Below are 12,409 nucleotides of genomic sequence, written 5' to 3' on the forward strand. Positions count from 1 at the left end.
CGAGGTAATTAATTTGGTGGTAAAAACAGATCAATCAGCTCAATCCCAAAAGTAAGACAGACGCCACACCCTATTTTCGCCATACTGAAAAATATTTAAGTGACAACATTTCAAACGGCTGGTTCTTAAGATCTAGTCAGATTTGGCGACTACCCTTCGAAACATATTTTGGCAAATTCTCGATTAAAAAATTGAAACCTGAACGAACGAACATTCTTGAATGGCAAATATATGGTCTAGATTGAATGAATTCAGTCGTTAAACCCTGAACTATCGTTCGGATGCCCCGTGTTAAAAGTTTTCGAGGTTGCATGATTAGAAATCACATTCCAACTGTCACTTTCATGATCTGGTAAGCGACGCTCTGATTGGTCGGATGAAAGGTCGTTCTGACGTGACCCCTAATGGAATGTCCTCATATCTTTGTTTAGCGGTACCGAGAACTAAGATCTGATTATAATGAGATTGGTCTGGTCTGGACTCGACTTTTTCCATGCCATCATGATATACTCAGCTGCAATATTGCCGGCACAGCATTCACTCACTTCAACATGTGTTCAATAACGTTCACTCTGTGTAATCCTCGCAGTAGTCATGGGATGGGTGTTAATATATCCTGAAAACGAAATGTATTATTTCTGACAACAAGGTCCGTGTCACCTTCTCGCGATGACAATTTTGCCCATAACAAAGCTTTAATTACTTAATTATGGTTTTGCATTTGCATATGATTACCATTTGACGAAACAACGAAAGCACCCAGCTTCAAACTGTTAGTTTTGACAATGATTTATTTCAGATAAGTGTAGCTGATTCTCGAAAAAGTAATGGCAAGTAATGTACGTTTCTTGTTTATTTGTTGTTTAAGGTCACATTCAGCAATACTTCAGCTCTATGACGGCATTCTGTGAATAATCGAATCTGGACCGGACAGTTCAGTGATTGCATCATGAATATCGGTCCATGCAATTGGGATACGATCACATACATCAACCAAGGCAGCCAGCCTGACCACCCGATCCCGTTAGTCGCCTCTTACGACAAGCATGGGTTACTGAAGACCAGTCTAATCCGGATCTTCACGGGTCAAATCATGGACGCAACGCCCACCCTAAAAAAGAGTAAAAGAAAAGTTGCAATGCTTTAAAGGGGATTGAAACATAAACATCCAGCTTAACGTTAAATATTGATAATACACGTTTGATTTCGGATAATAAATGATTTCACAGTTTGCTTCATTGTTGCTTTCGTTGTATCATCAATAATCAATTACAAGGATCGTGATATTGACACAATTAGAAAAGGCATTTCAGGCATGTCTTAACATCAGTACAGGGTTACGTGATATAGAGAATCTCACCCGAGTGTCTTTTGATATCAAATATATCAACACGAGTTGATAAAAGTGGGAAAACTCCGAGGCTTGCCGAGGATTCTTTCCACTTTTCTCAACGATTGTTGATATATTTGATATCAAAAGACACGAGGGTGAGATTTTATTTATCATCCAACATCATTCTTCCAACTTTTTCAGTTTGTAGACAGTAATAAGCAGTGTCTTCAGTGTAAAAAGTACTGCTAACAGCTTCCGTTGCAATTAGTGATGTCATTTGATTGTGATGTCATGGTGACCAATGACATCACAATGGTCTGCAAAGCATTGTGATGCAATTTCATTGCAGCGATATCTACAGTGTAGATATTGCTTGATCCCACCCAAGCAATATCTCTCGTGGGAGCCAGTTTTGGATGATAAAATACATACGCAAGTTTGATGTAAACGATTGTAACTAGTTCTCTGGTAGAACTATCGGAACTCGCAGCGGGAATTACCATTGTAAACAGGAGATAAAAGCGCAAAACCAGAAGTTGAGAAAATCACTGACACAACTTTTACACACCGTTTATGAAATAATACGATCAATATACAGAGAGAATACTACCGAAAGGCAATGCGAGATGTCACTTCAAGTCCAAAACGGTTCATATCCTTCACAACAAATGGCAGATTCTAAAACATGTTCAGCAAAGCATAACCCATCTCTACGCCAAACATATTTTCACACAAAAGAAACCCCAGATATTTGTGTTAAGTGTAATAATTTACAGTCAGGAATGTTTTAAAAAAATATTTTCATAATGACTTTGTTTTTCGTATGTAGGCAAGGATAAAGTTTCTTTAAAAAGTGTGTTTTACATCTTTTCCAAGTACTCATCCTGATGCAACTTTCTCAACCAATTGCTTCGATCGATGCTCATGATATCAGTCACTGGATTGTCTGGTCCAGACTCGATTATTTACAGACCGCGGTCATATAGCTTGAATATTGCTGAGTGCGGCGTTAAACAAAAAACAAACCAAACAAAATCTTTCTCAAACCCAAACCCCTGGAAAAGTACTAGTCTGGATTTGCTAGTTTTACCTCAGTGCTCAATACAAAATGTACTTTACAGGAGGTAATTTGTAGGCACTTTCAACATTCAAAAATAAAAATGAGTCCAAATTGACATGACAGAAACAGGCTATAGGCATTATGCAAATCAGCCTGGAAAAAAAGTTATCCAAACAACAATAAAAATAACAGCTATGTTTATGTACATAATAATAATGACATGTAAGTTGTTGTTTGAGAAGGGAATATGTTACTTTTACGTTCTGACATTTTGACGATGATTCACTATCCCACAATGCCGCTCACAAATCATCAAACCACTGACAAATTACATGCACGTGGGTTTCAAGCACCTGTTTTCACCTGTCGTCAAGGTGACATAGGTCATGGACATTCACCTTGATCTACTAACACCTGGTTATGCTCAGTTTCACAAAAGTCTGTTTTGTTCATATTTTTATTCACTTTCACCTGTAAAAAGACATAAAAACCTTTGATACGCTGTATTTGTGCCAAGGCCCAATTGGCTGTTGAGCTGTTTGAATATTTATATAATTTGAATATTAACTGCATTTATTTAAAATCTGAGATCGAAAAAAACATTTTTTTTCATTTCCGTGAGTACTTTAGAACTTAGATCTGCTCCCAGAGAGCTACATGGAATATATCAGATTGTGGAAACCAAGTTCGCGGTTTTTTCTCTTGTATCTCGCCTCGGGGTTTGTAAAAGGCCATTGATTATGTTGTACACCAAGGAAAAACATTTCAATGAAAAAGAAAGAACGCACAGTAATTTCGGATCGGATAGTGCAAACTCTGCACATTACTTATAAGCGTTGCATCCTTGTTACTGTATGGAGTTTCTACACAAGGGAGATAACTCCAGCTACTTCCTTTTACGAAATCAACATGGTTGACGAAGTCACCAAGAAAACTTTAGCACAAATTCCCCTGTTGAAAACAAAAGCCAGCCCACGGGATGGGGAATTGTGGGTGCAGCGCTTAAAGGAGGAATATCAAGGACTGATAAAGGTTTTGTTTTTCTCTCACTCTTTATGTCAGATCGTTGTCAATCCAGTGAGTTGTAGTTCCATATGGTGAAGTCAACCACAGACTCGTGGAGCAGTATATATTACTGAAACACCGGACCCATATATAGATCGTACCGTCACTGCTCGGATATTTATGGGCACTGTATTTCGCTATCGTCGTCTATTATCCGTGTCCACGCCAACATTGATACAATGTGTGGAACACATTTCTGTTGTCCTGTGCCGTGATATTGCTGGAATACTGCTGGAGAGAGGGTATAAAACACAGCAACTCGTTATTGGTCAGTAAATAAAAATATACACCCTATGTGTAAGTAGAGAACTTAGCATATAGGGTATATATTTTTACTTACTCTCCAACATGTCCAATAAAGAGTTCCTGTGGTATAAAACCATACTAAGCCACTCCTAATAGTCCTATCCATTTTACGATGATAATGATAATGATTATCCCAGAATAAGTGGATCATAAGGCTGTTTGATTGAGGGGCGGTCGGGTAGCCTAGTGGTTAAAGCACATTGCGTGAAGCCCATTTCTGGTGTCCCCTGCCTAGTCATGAACAATGTTGGTGTCTGGTGTGGACATGACAGGTGCGGGATTTGTTCACATGCGCATGATCATAATGTTGGGTATGTTTGATGCAATAATTTGTTTGTTTGTTGTTTAATGTCGCACTCCGCCATATTCCAACTATATGAGAGGGGTCTTAAAATAAATCGAGCCTGGTTCAGACATTCCAGGACTGACATCATGAGCATTGATCCACGCAAATCAATGGGATACGATGACATGCATCAACCATGTCTGTGAGCCTGACAACCCGATTCAGTTTGTCGCCTCTTATGGCAAGCATGGGTTTCTGAGAACCAATTTTAACCCTGATCTTCACGGGTTGATTGAATAATACTATGCTGGAATGTGGGGATACAGATTGGTTCTTTTTGCAGGACATCGACTGATTGTCATCCGAACTGTCCTGAAGATTGTTTTTAAATTTGGTACAAATATGGAAGAATACCCTACTCACATGATCAAATCAAGAAAATGTTATGCAGAGTGTTGTTTACTATAGTTTTATTTGTACACTAGTAACTCAAAATAAATTTGGAAATGGTATTTTACACAAATGTGTTAAGGGAGCTGCGGTTACCAAAATCTTTGAATAGCTGTCCGATGAAATCCCACTGATCTTGCTGATCAGAGAGATGTTTTTGTGATGAATGAGTGATCATAGTGACAGGAGGGGTGATGATGGTGACTTCCAAAACAAAGCTGTGGTGATGAATGCATCCAGGGTACTTGTTATGATCATGTGAATAAATACATTGGGTGAACATCAAGGGAGGACTGAGTGTTACTGAGTGACGTATTCAGACATGCACAGATCCAGCATACAGTATACACGATCGTGTTTTTCATGTTTACAGGTAACCATAATACAAAGAACTTGTTTTGACACCACTCCCAAGTTTTCAAGAAGTTGTTAGATTCATGTAGTTCTTCGGGGTTAGAACTGAACTGAAAAGCTTTACTAGCCCAAGTAAAGATAAAATGCCCTTTGGAAACGCCCACTTGAAATTTTTACTGGCCTGCAGGAATTTTTACTAGCCCCTGGCTTGCAGGCTTGTGTTAATTTCTAAACCTGTCCTTGTATATGAATATGTGACTACCATATGCTCCCCTCTTTTCTCTTAAAGTTGTATATGCGATGCAACGGTTACAACAAGAACAACTGTGTCTGTTTTCAGTATGTACAGAATAACAAGGAGGCAGACAATGACTGGTTTCGACTGGAGTCCAACAAGGAGGGGACGCGCTGGTTCGGGAAATGTTGGTATATCCACGAACTACTCAAGTACGAGTTTGACGTAGAATTTGATGTAAGTATAATGTTTCATACTTTGTGATGGACCTGGCAGCATTTGCTCTTACTGGGTTATAAATAAATGTATTTAAAGTTGTCGGGAGTAGATGGGGTGGGATCTAGAATGTCCGCATTGTGTGAAAACTTTTTCAATTGTTGTGGTGCTTTCTTTCTGCTCATTTAGCGAGTGTAGGACAAAGTTCACTGGCACAATGAAGGACCTAGACAACAGCCCCTTCTTGATATTTAATAAAACATAAAGCCAGCAAGATTTTAGACTTTGTTACGGTTCCTCCTATTCCCTATCCTATTGCAGCGTTAGAATATAAATGTGAAATATAACTAAATCAAAAGCAGTGTTTTTTAATTTTGCTGACCAGAAATAAGTAAAATGTTTAACTACCTCATTTATTTTTGCTTTAAAGATAAATAAATTATTTTTTTATTATTGAACTTCAAAACATGAATTGTGAAGAATAGCAACAGATCTGTGTCTATCATGGAAAGGAGATGATTCTAAACTTGATGCTGCCCTAGTTCTCCTGCTCCCATGTTTTCGCTATCTGTTGACCCGCTGACGTGGTTGATGCATGTCATCGTATCCCATTTCCATGCATCAACGTTCATGATGTCAATCACTTGATTGTCTGGTCCAGACTTGATTATCTACAGACCGCTGTCATATAGCTGGAATATTGCTGATTGCAGCGTTAAACAACAAACAAACAAACCTGCTTAACGTTTTAGTAATTCTTTGACCTACCAACCTGAATGTTTGGCCCAAAAATCCATATACCATTAAAAAAAAAAGAGAAGAAATCTGGCCTAACATATATTAGTGTATAAAATTAGTATCACTAGCCAAAAGTCTGCCTCCTTGGACACACCCATCTCACATGTATGATGGAAGACTTACCCATGGTTCCCTGTTCCTTGCATATACACCATCATTAGTTGCATATACACCATCATCGGTTGCATATACACCATCATCGGTTGCATATACACCATCATCGGTTGCATATACACCATCCTTAGTTGCATATACACCATCATCGGTTTTATATACACCATCCTTAGTTGCATATACACCATCCTTAGTTGCATATACATCATCCTTAGTTGCATATACACCATCCTTAGTTGCATATACACCACCCTTAGTTGCATATACACCATCATAGGTTTCATATACACCATCCTTAGTTGCATATACACCATCATTGGTTTCATATACAAGATCATTGGTTTCATATACAAGATCATTGGTTTCATATACAAGATCATTGGTTTCATATACAAGATCATTGGTTTCATATACAAGATCATTGGTTTCATATGCAACATCATTGGTTGCATATACACCATCATTGGTTTCATATACACCATCATTGGTTTCATACTTACCATCATTGGTTTCATATACACCATCATTGGTTTCATATACACCATCATTAGTTTCATATACACCATCATTGGTTTCATACTTACCATCATTGGTTTCATATACACCATCATTGGTTTCATAAACACCATCATTGGTTGCATATACACCATCTTTGGTTTCATATACACCATCATTAGTTTCATATACACCATCATTGGTTGCATATACACCATCATTGGTTTCATATACACCATCATTGGTTTCATAAACACCATCATTGGTTTCATATACACCATCATTAGTTTCATATACAACATCATTGGTTGCATATACACCATCATTGGTTTCATATACACCATCATTAGTTTTATATACACCATCATTGGTTTCATATACACCATCATTGGTTTCATAAACACCATCATTGGTTGCATATACACCATCATTGGTTTCATATACACCATCATTGGTTTCATAAACACCATCATTAGTTGCATATACACCATCTTTGGTTTCATATACACCATCATTGGTTTCATAAACACCATCATTGGTTGCATATACACCATCATTGGTTTCATATACACCATCATTGGTTGCATTTACACCATCATTAGTTTCATATACTCCATCATTGGTTTCATACACACCATCATTGGTTGCATATACACCATCATTGGTTTCATATACACCATCATTGGTTTCATATATACCATCATTGGTTGCATATACACCATCATTGGTTGCATATACACCGTCATTACTTTCATATACACAATCATTGGTTTCATATACACCATCATTGGTTGCATATACACCATCATTGGTTTCATATACACCATCATTGGTTGCATATACACCATCATTAGTTGCATATACACCATCATTAGTTGCATGCTTGTACTGTGCTTGTCGTAAAAGGCGACTAATGGGATCGGGTAGTCAGACTCGCGTGACTTGGTTGATGCATGTCATCATATCCCAATTGCGTGGATTGATGCTCATGATGTCAATCTCTGGATTGTCTGATCAAGACTTGATTATTTACAGAACGCTGTCATATAGCTGGAATATCGCTGAGTGCAGCATTAAACAACAAACAAACTTTAAACCTGTACCCACAGATCACGGTTAACCAACAGTGTTCAGAAATGCATATAGACATAGTCTCTTGCCACGCTCAGTTGCATTAGCGAGCAAATCGACTTACAGAAGTTAGTGAGCCCTAGCGAGCAGTGTTTGACAGCCAGACAGAAGCCAGAGATTAATGCCCCTTTTAAATATCTTTTGCAGACCGGATTTACACAAAGCGTGCCTACTGTTTTTTGTTTGTTTATACCCCCATAAATGAAAAAGAAAATGTGAAGTCAATTCTTTATTATTATTTTTGAACAACTTCCAGATTCCTGTGACTTACCCAACAACGGCGCCAGAAATAGCACTGCCAGAACTTGATGGCAAGACAGCCAAGATGTACAGGTAACCCTAGCAACATGTCACTTGTCAGGAAAACATGTACTCTAAACCATGATAATTTATCTCCTTTGTCAGTGAAAGATTACTATAGCAACATGATATTTGTTGTTTTCATGGTCATGGCAAAATATTGCGCCTTAATCTCATAAACAATTACATGTAGTCATAGCAACATCTTATCCATTGCTAATAATGTGTGTGTATGCTACCATGGCAACAGAATGAGGAGATGGAAACTGACTTTCTCAAATGCTTCAAATAAAGATTTTGTGTAATTCACAGGGGAGGTAAAATCTGCTTGACGGATCACTTTAAACCACTGTGGGCCAGAAATGTACCGAAGTTTGGGATAGCTCACGCCATGGCACTAGGGGTAAGTGTGACAGGTGTTAGGGATAGCCCACGCAATGGCACTAGGGGTAAGTGTGACAGGTGTCAGGGATAGCCCACGCAATGGCACTAGGGGTAAGTGTGACAGCCATGTGACAGGTGTTAGGGATAGTCCACGCCATGGCACTAGGGGCAAGTGTGACAGCCATGTGACAGGTGTTAGGGATAGCCCACGTCATGGCACTAGGGGTAAGTGTGACAGCCATGTGACAGGTGTTAGGGATAGTCCACGCCATGGCACTAGGGGTAAGTGTGACAGCCATGTGACAGGTGTTATGGATAGTCCACACCATGGCACTAGGGGTAAGTGTGACAGCCATGTGACAGGTGTTAGGGATAGCTCACACCATGGCACTAGGGGTAAGTGTGACAGCCATGTTACAGGTGTCAGGGATAGCCCACATAATGGCACTAGGGGTAAGTGTGACAGCCATGTTACAGGTGTCAGGGATAGCCCACATAATGGCACTAGGGGTAAGTGTGACAGCCATGTGACAGGTGTGAGGGATAGCCCACATAATGGCACTAGGGGTAAGTGTGACAGCCATGTTACAGGTGTGAGGGATAGCCCACGCAATTTCACTAGGGGGAAGTGTGACAGCCATGTGACAGGTGTGAGGGATAGCCCACGCCATGGCACTAGGGGAAGTGTGACAGCCATGTGACAGGTGTGAGGGATAGCCCACGCCATGGCACTAGGGGTAAGTGTGACAGCCATGTTACAGGTGTGAGGGATAGCCCACGCAATGGCACTAGGGGTAAGTGTGACAGCCATGTTACAGGTGTGAGGGATAGCCCACGCCATGGCACTAGGGGTAAGTGTGACAGCCATGTTACAGGTGTGAGGGATAGCCCACGCAATGGCACTAGCGGTAAATGTGACAGCCATGTTACAGGTGTGAGGGATAGCCCACGCAATGGCACTAGGGGTAAGTGTGACAGCCATGTTACAGGTGTGAGGGATAGCCAACGCCATGGCACTAGCGGTAAGTGTGACAGCCATGTTACAGGTGTGAGGGATAGCCTACGCCATGGCACTAGCGGTAAGTGTGACAGCCATGTTACAGGTGTGAGGGATAGCCCACGCCATGGCACTAGCGGTAAGTGTGACAGCCATGTGACAGGTGTGAGGGATAGCCCACGCCATGGCACTAGCGGTAAGTGTGACAGCCATGTTACAGGTGTGAGGGATAGCCCACGCCATGGTACTAGCGGTAAGTGTGACAGCCATGTTACAGGTGTGAGGGATAGCCAACGCCATGGCACTAGCGGTTAGTGTGACAGCTATGTGACAAGTGTTGGGGAGAGCCCATGCCATGGCACTAGCGGCAAGTGTGACAGCTATGTGACAAGTGTTGGGGAGAGCCCATGCCATGGCACTAGGGGTAAGTGTGACAGCCATGTGACAGCCATGTGACAGGTGTTGGGGATAGCCCATGCCATGTCACTAGGGGGAAGTGTGACAGCCATGTGACAGCCATGTGACAGGTGTTAGGGATAGCACATGCCATAGATTAGCACAGGTGTCAGTCAGGTGTAGAAAGTGATGAATGCTGTTAGGTGTGACTTGTACATAGTGTTGGTTAAGCATAGCAAGTAATAAATGTTTTTGTGTTGCATTTTGTGCGAGTGAAGCTTGATGATTTGTTTCAGCTGGGACCGTGGCTAGCGGTTGAAGTCCCGGACTTGGTACAGAAGGGAGCTGTGACACATAAAGACACCTCTGCCCAGTGACCTCACCGATGCCTAGGACATATTCATTACTTTATCCTGCATCAAACTTTTTATTGTTGGATTTGAGGTTGAAGCAAGAAAAACAATATGACATCTTAAAAAAACCCTGCAAAAAATATAAGTTTTTTATTGCGCTATATTATCTGTTTTCGAAGCAGTTTCAGAAAAGGTTGACATGAATATCTCTAAAAATCCTATTAAAAGATCATCTTGACATTTATGTGAATAACGAATTATGATGTATATTTTGTTATTGTTTTCAAGGTCTATGAATGAAAAGACATTTCAATAATGACACCTACCTGTAAGCATAAGCATTCTTTGTTGATACTTATAAGCATAAGGGTTCATTACTGACACCTATAAGCAAGACAAGGATTTGATTAATGAACAATGTATGACCTATAAATCCTAGACCTGCAAGCAGGATAATTTCCTGATATTCAGGTGTTCATTTGTCCTTACTGAGAACTTCAGTATATGCCCTTCTTCAATCCTGAATATTCACTGACTCGGCACATTACTTCCAGGGTGATGGGGTAGATGGTTACAGAGACACTAAAGTTTATATTCTCATCTAGGTAATACGTCATTTCACTGCAGTTATGTCATAGGCTGCTTTTCCTCAGGGGCGGTCGGGTAGCCAAGTGATTAAAGTGTTTGCTCGTCACGCTGAAGACCTGGGTTTGATTCCTAACATGGGTCCAATGTGTGAAGCCCATTTCTGGTGTCCCCCGCTGTGATATTGCTAAAAGTGGCGTAAAACCATACTCACTCGCTTTTAGTCAAGAATAGTAAAAAAATTGTTTCAAGATGCACATGGTGTCATATCGTCAGGTCAGCACTGGTTTCCATGTGTTATTTTGAATGTTTATCAATCATGAGGAAGATGTGATGGGTGAGGACCATGATCTGAACAGGGAGGTTGTTCCGTCATACGCCTTGTTCTTGTTGACAAACCCCTCCTACTTGGTTCAGAGGGGAATGTGTTGCAATGTGACACTCATGACTGAGTTTAATTCTAACAGATGTGGTCTATTGTCGGCATCCTGTTATCACAGAGAATGATTTGCAATATCTGGCTTAAAAAACTGTTTCTAATCAATGTAACTTTGGCTCAACCTATTATGTTGATATGTTTATTAAATTGCAACTGCCAATATATTTTTTTTGTTCTCTTTGCGACAACCATCAGACCATGCATCTGAAGGATAAACTCACTTCATACCACCCTTTGTTCAGGGAATGCTTGTTGTAAGAGGCGACTAACGGGATCGGGTGGTCAGGCTCGCTGACTTGGTTGATGCATGTCAATTGTGTGGATCGATGCTCATGATATCAATCGCTGGATTGTCTGGTCCAGACTTGATTATTTACAGACCGTTGTCATATAGCTGGAATATAGCTGGAATATAGCTGGAATATTGCTGAGTGCAGCGTTAAACAACAAACAAACAAACATCAGGTGGGGTATAAGCCTTTCATGGAGAGGCAATCTGAAGGATAAACTACACACTACTACGATCTGCAGGATCGGCCAGAATACGTCCCGAACAATCTGCTTATCAAGAATAACAACTAAATTGGATTGGGAGGTCTGCTCGGTGATTTTTAGAGGTTCTCTAACCCCCGAGAGTCCCCAAAATGATGGTGGGTTGATCCTGACTCAGGGCATTCATCCACGTGATGGAGTAAGCATATACTCCGAAACGCTGTGTTCCTCATAATAAAGAAATTGACATCCATATATTCTCTCCCTTATGTGTATCACTTCTAAATGCCTTTCAAATATTTTGTTGATATACTAGTTGATTTTATGAAACGTTTGAAGGAAATGTCTCCTTCTCACCTCACCAACTTCCAGTTAGGAGAAGACAAAAGTCGGTAAGGAGAGATAATATCCAGATCTATATTTGCAGTATTAATATGAGATTTGAGCCGAATTCAAAGTGGAGGAACCAGCTTTAGTTTCTTTTGAAACAGTTCTTCATAGAGGGGATTAGAAACAGTCATAAGCAGAATTTGAGGGATTGGAACACAATTTAGTAATATATTGGAGAGACAATTTAGTACGACTTTCTTTTAAGGAGGGTTCATCAGCCTCATAGAGGC

General features: G+C 40.3%; 1 protein-coding gene across 1 annotated transcript; it reads left to right on the top strand.

Moving 5' to 3' along the window:
- Positions 1–3,288: 3,288 nt before the first annotated feature.
- Positions 3,289–11,457, top strand: LOC139457629 (ubiquitin-fold modifier-conjugating enzyme 1). Its single transcript, XM_071238983.1, has 5 exons — positions 3,289–3,425; positions 5,195–5,326; positions 8,100–8,176; positions 8,456–8,546; positions 10,217–11,457. Exons 1-5 carry the CDS (start codon positions 3,303–3,305, stop codon positions 10,295–10,297), a joined length of 504 nt encoding a protein of 167 aa, XP_071095084.1. The 5' UTR covers positions 3,289–3,302; the 3' UTR covers positions 10,298–11,457.
- The last annotated feature ends 952 nt before the right edge of the window (positions 11,458–12,409 follow it).

Source organism: Haliotis cracherodii, unplaced genomic scaffold (genome assembly GCF_022045235.1).
Source record: "Haliotis cracherodii isolate W230 unplaced genomic scaffold, xgHalCrac1.p SCAF_12, whole genome shotgun sequence".
In the NCBI taxonomy this organism is placed as follows: Eukaryota; Metazoa; Mollusca; class Gastropoda; order Lepetellida; family Haliotidae; genus Haliotis; species Haliotis cracherodii.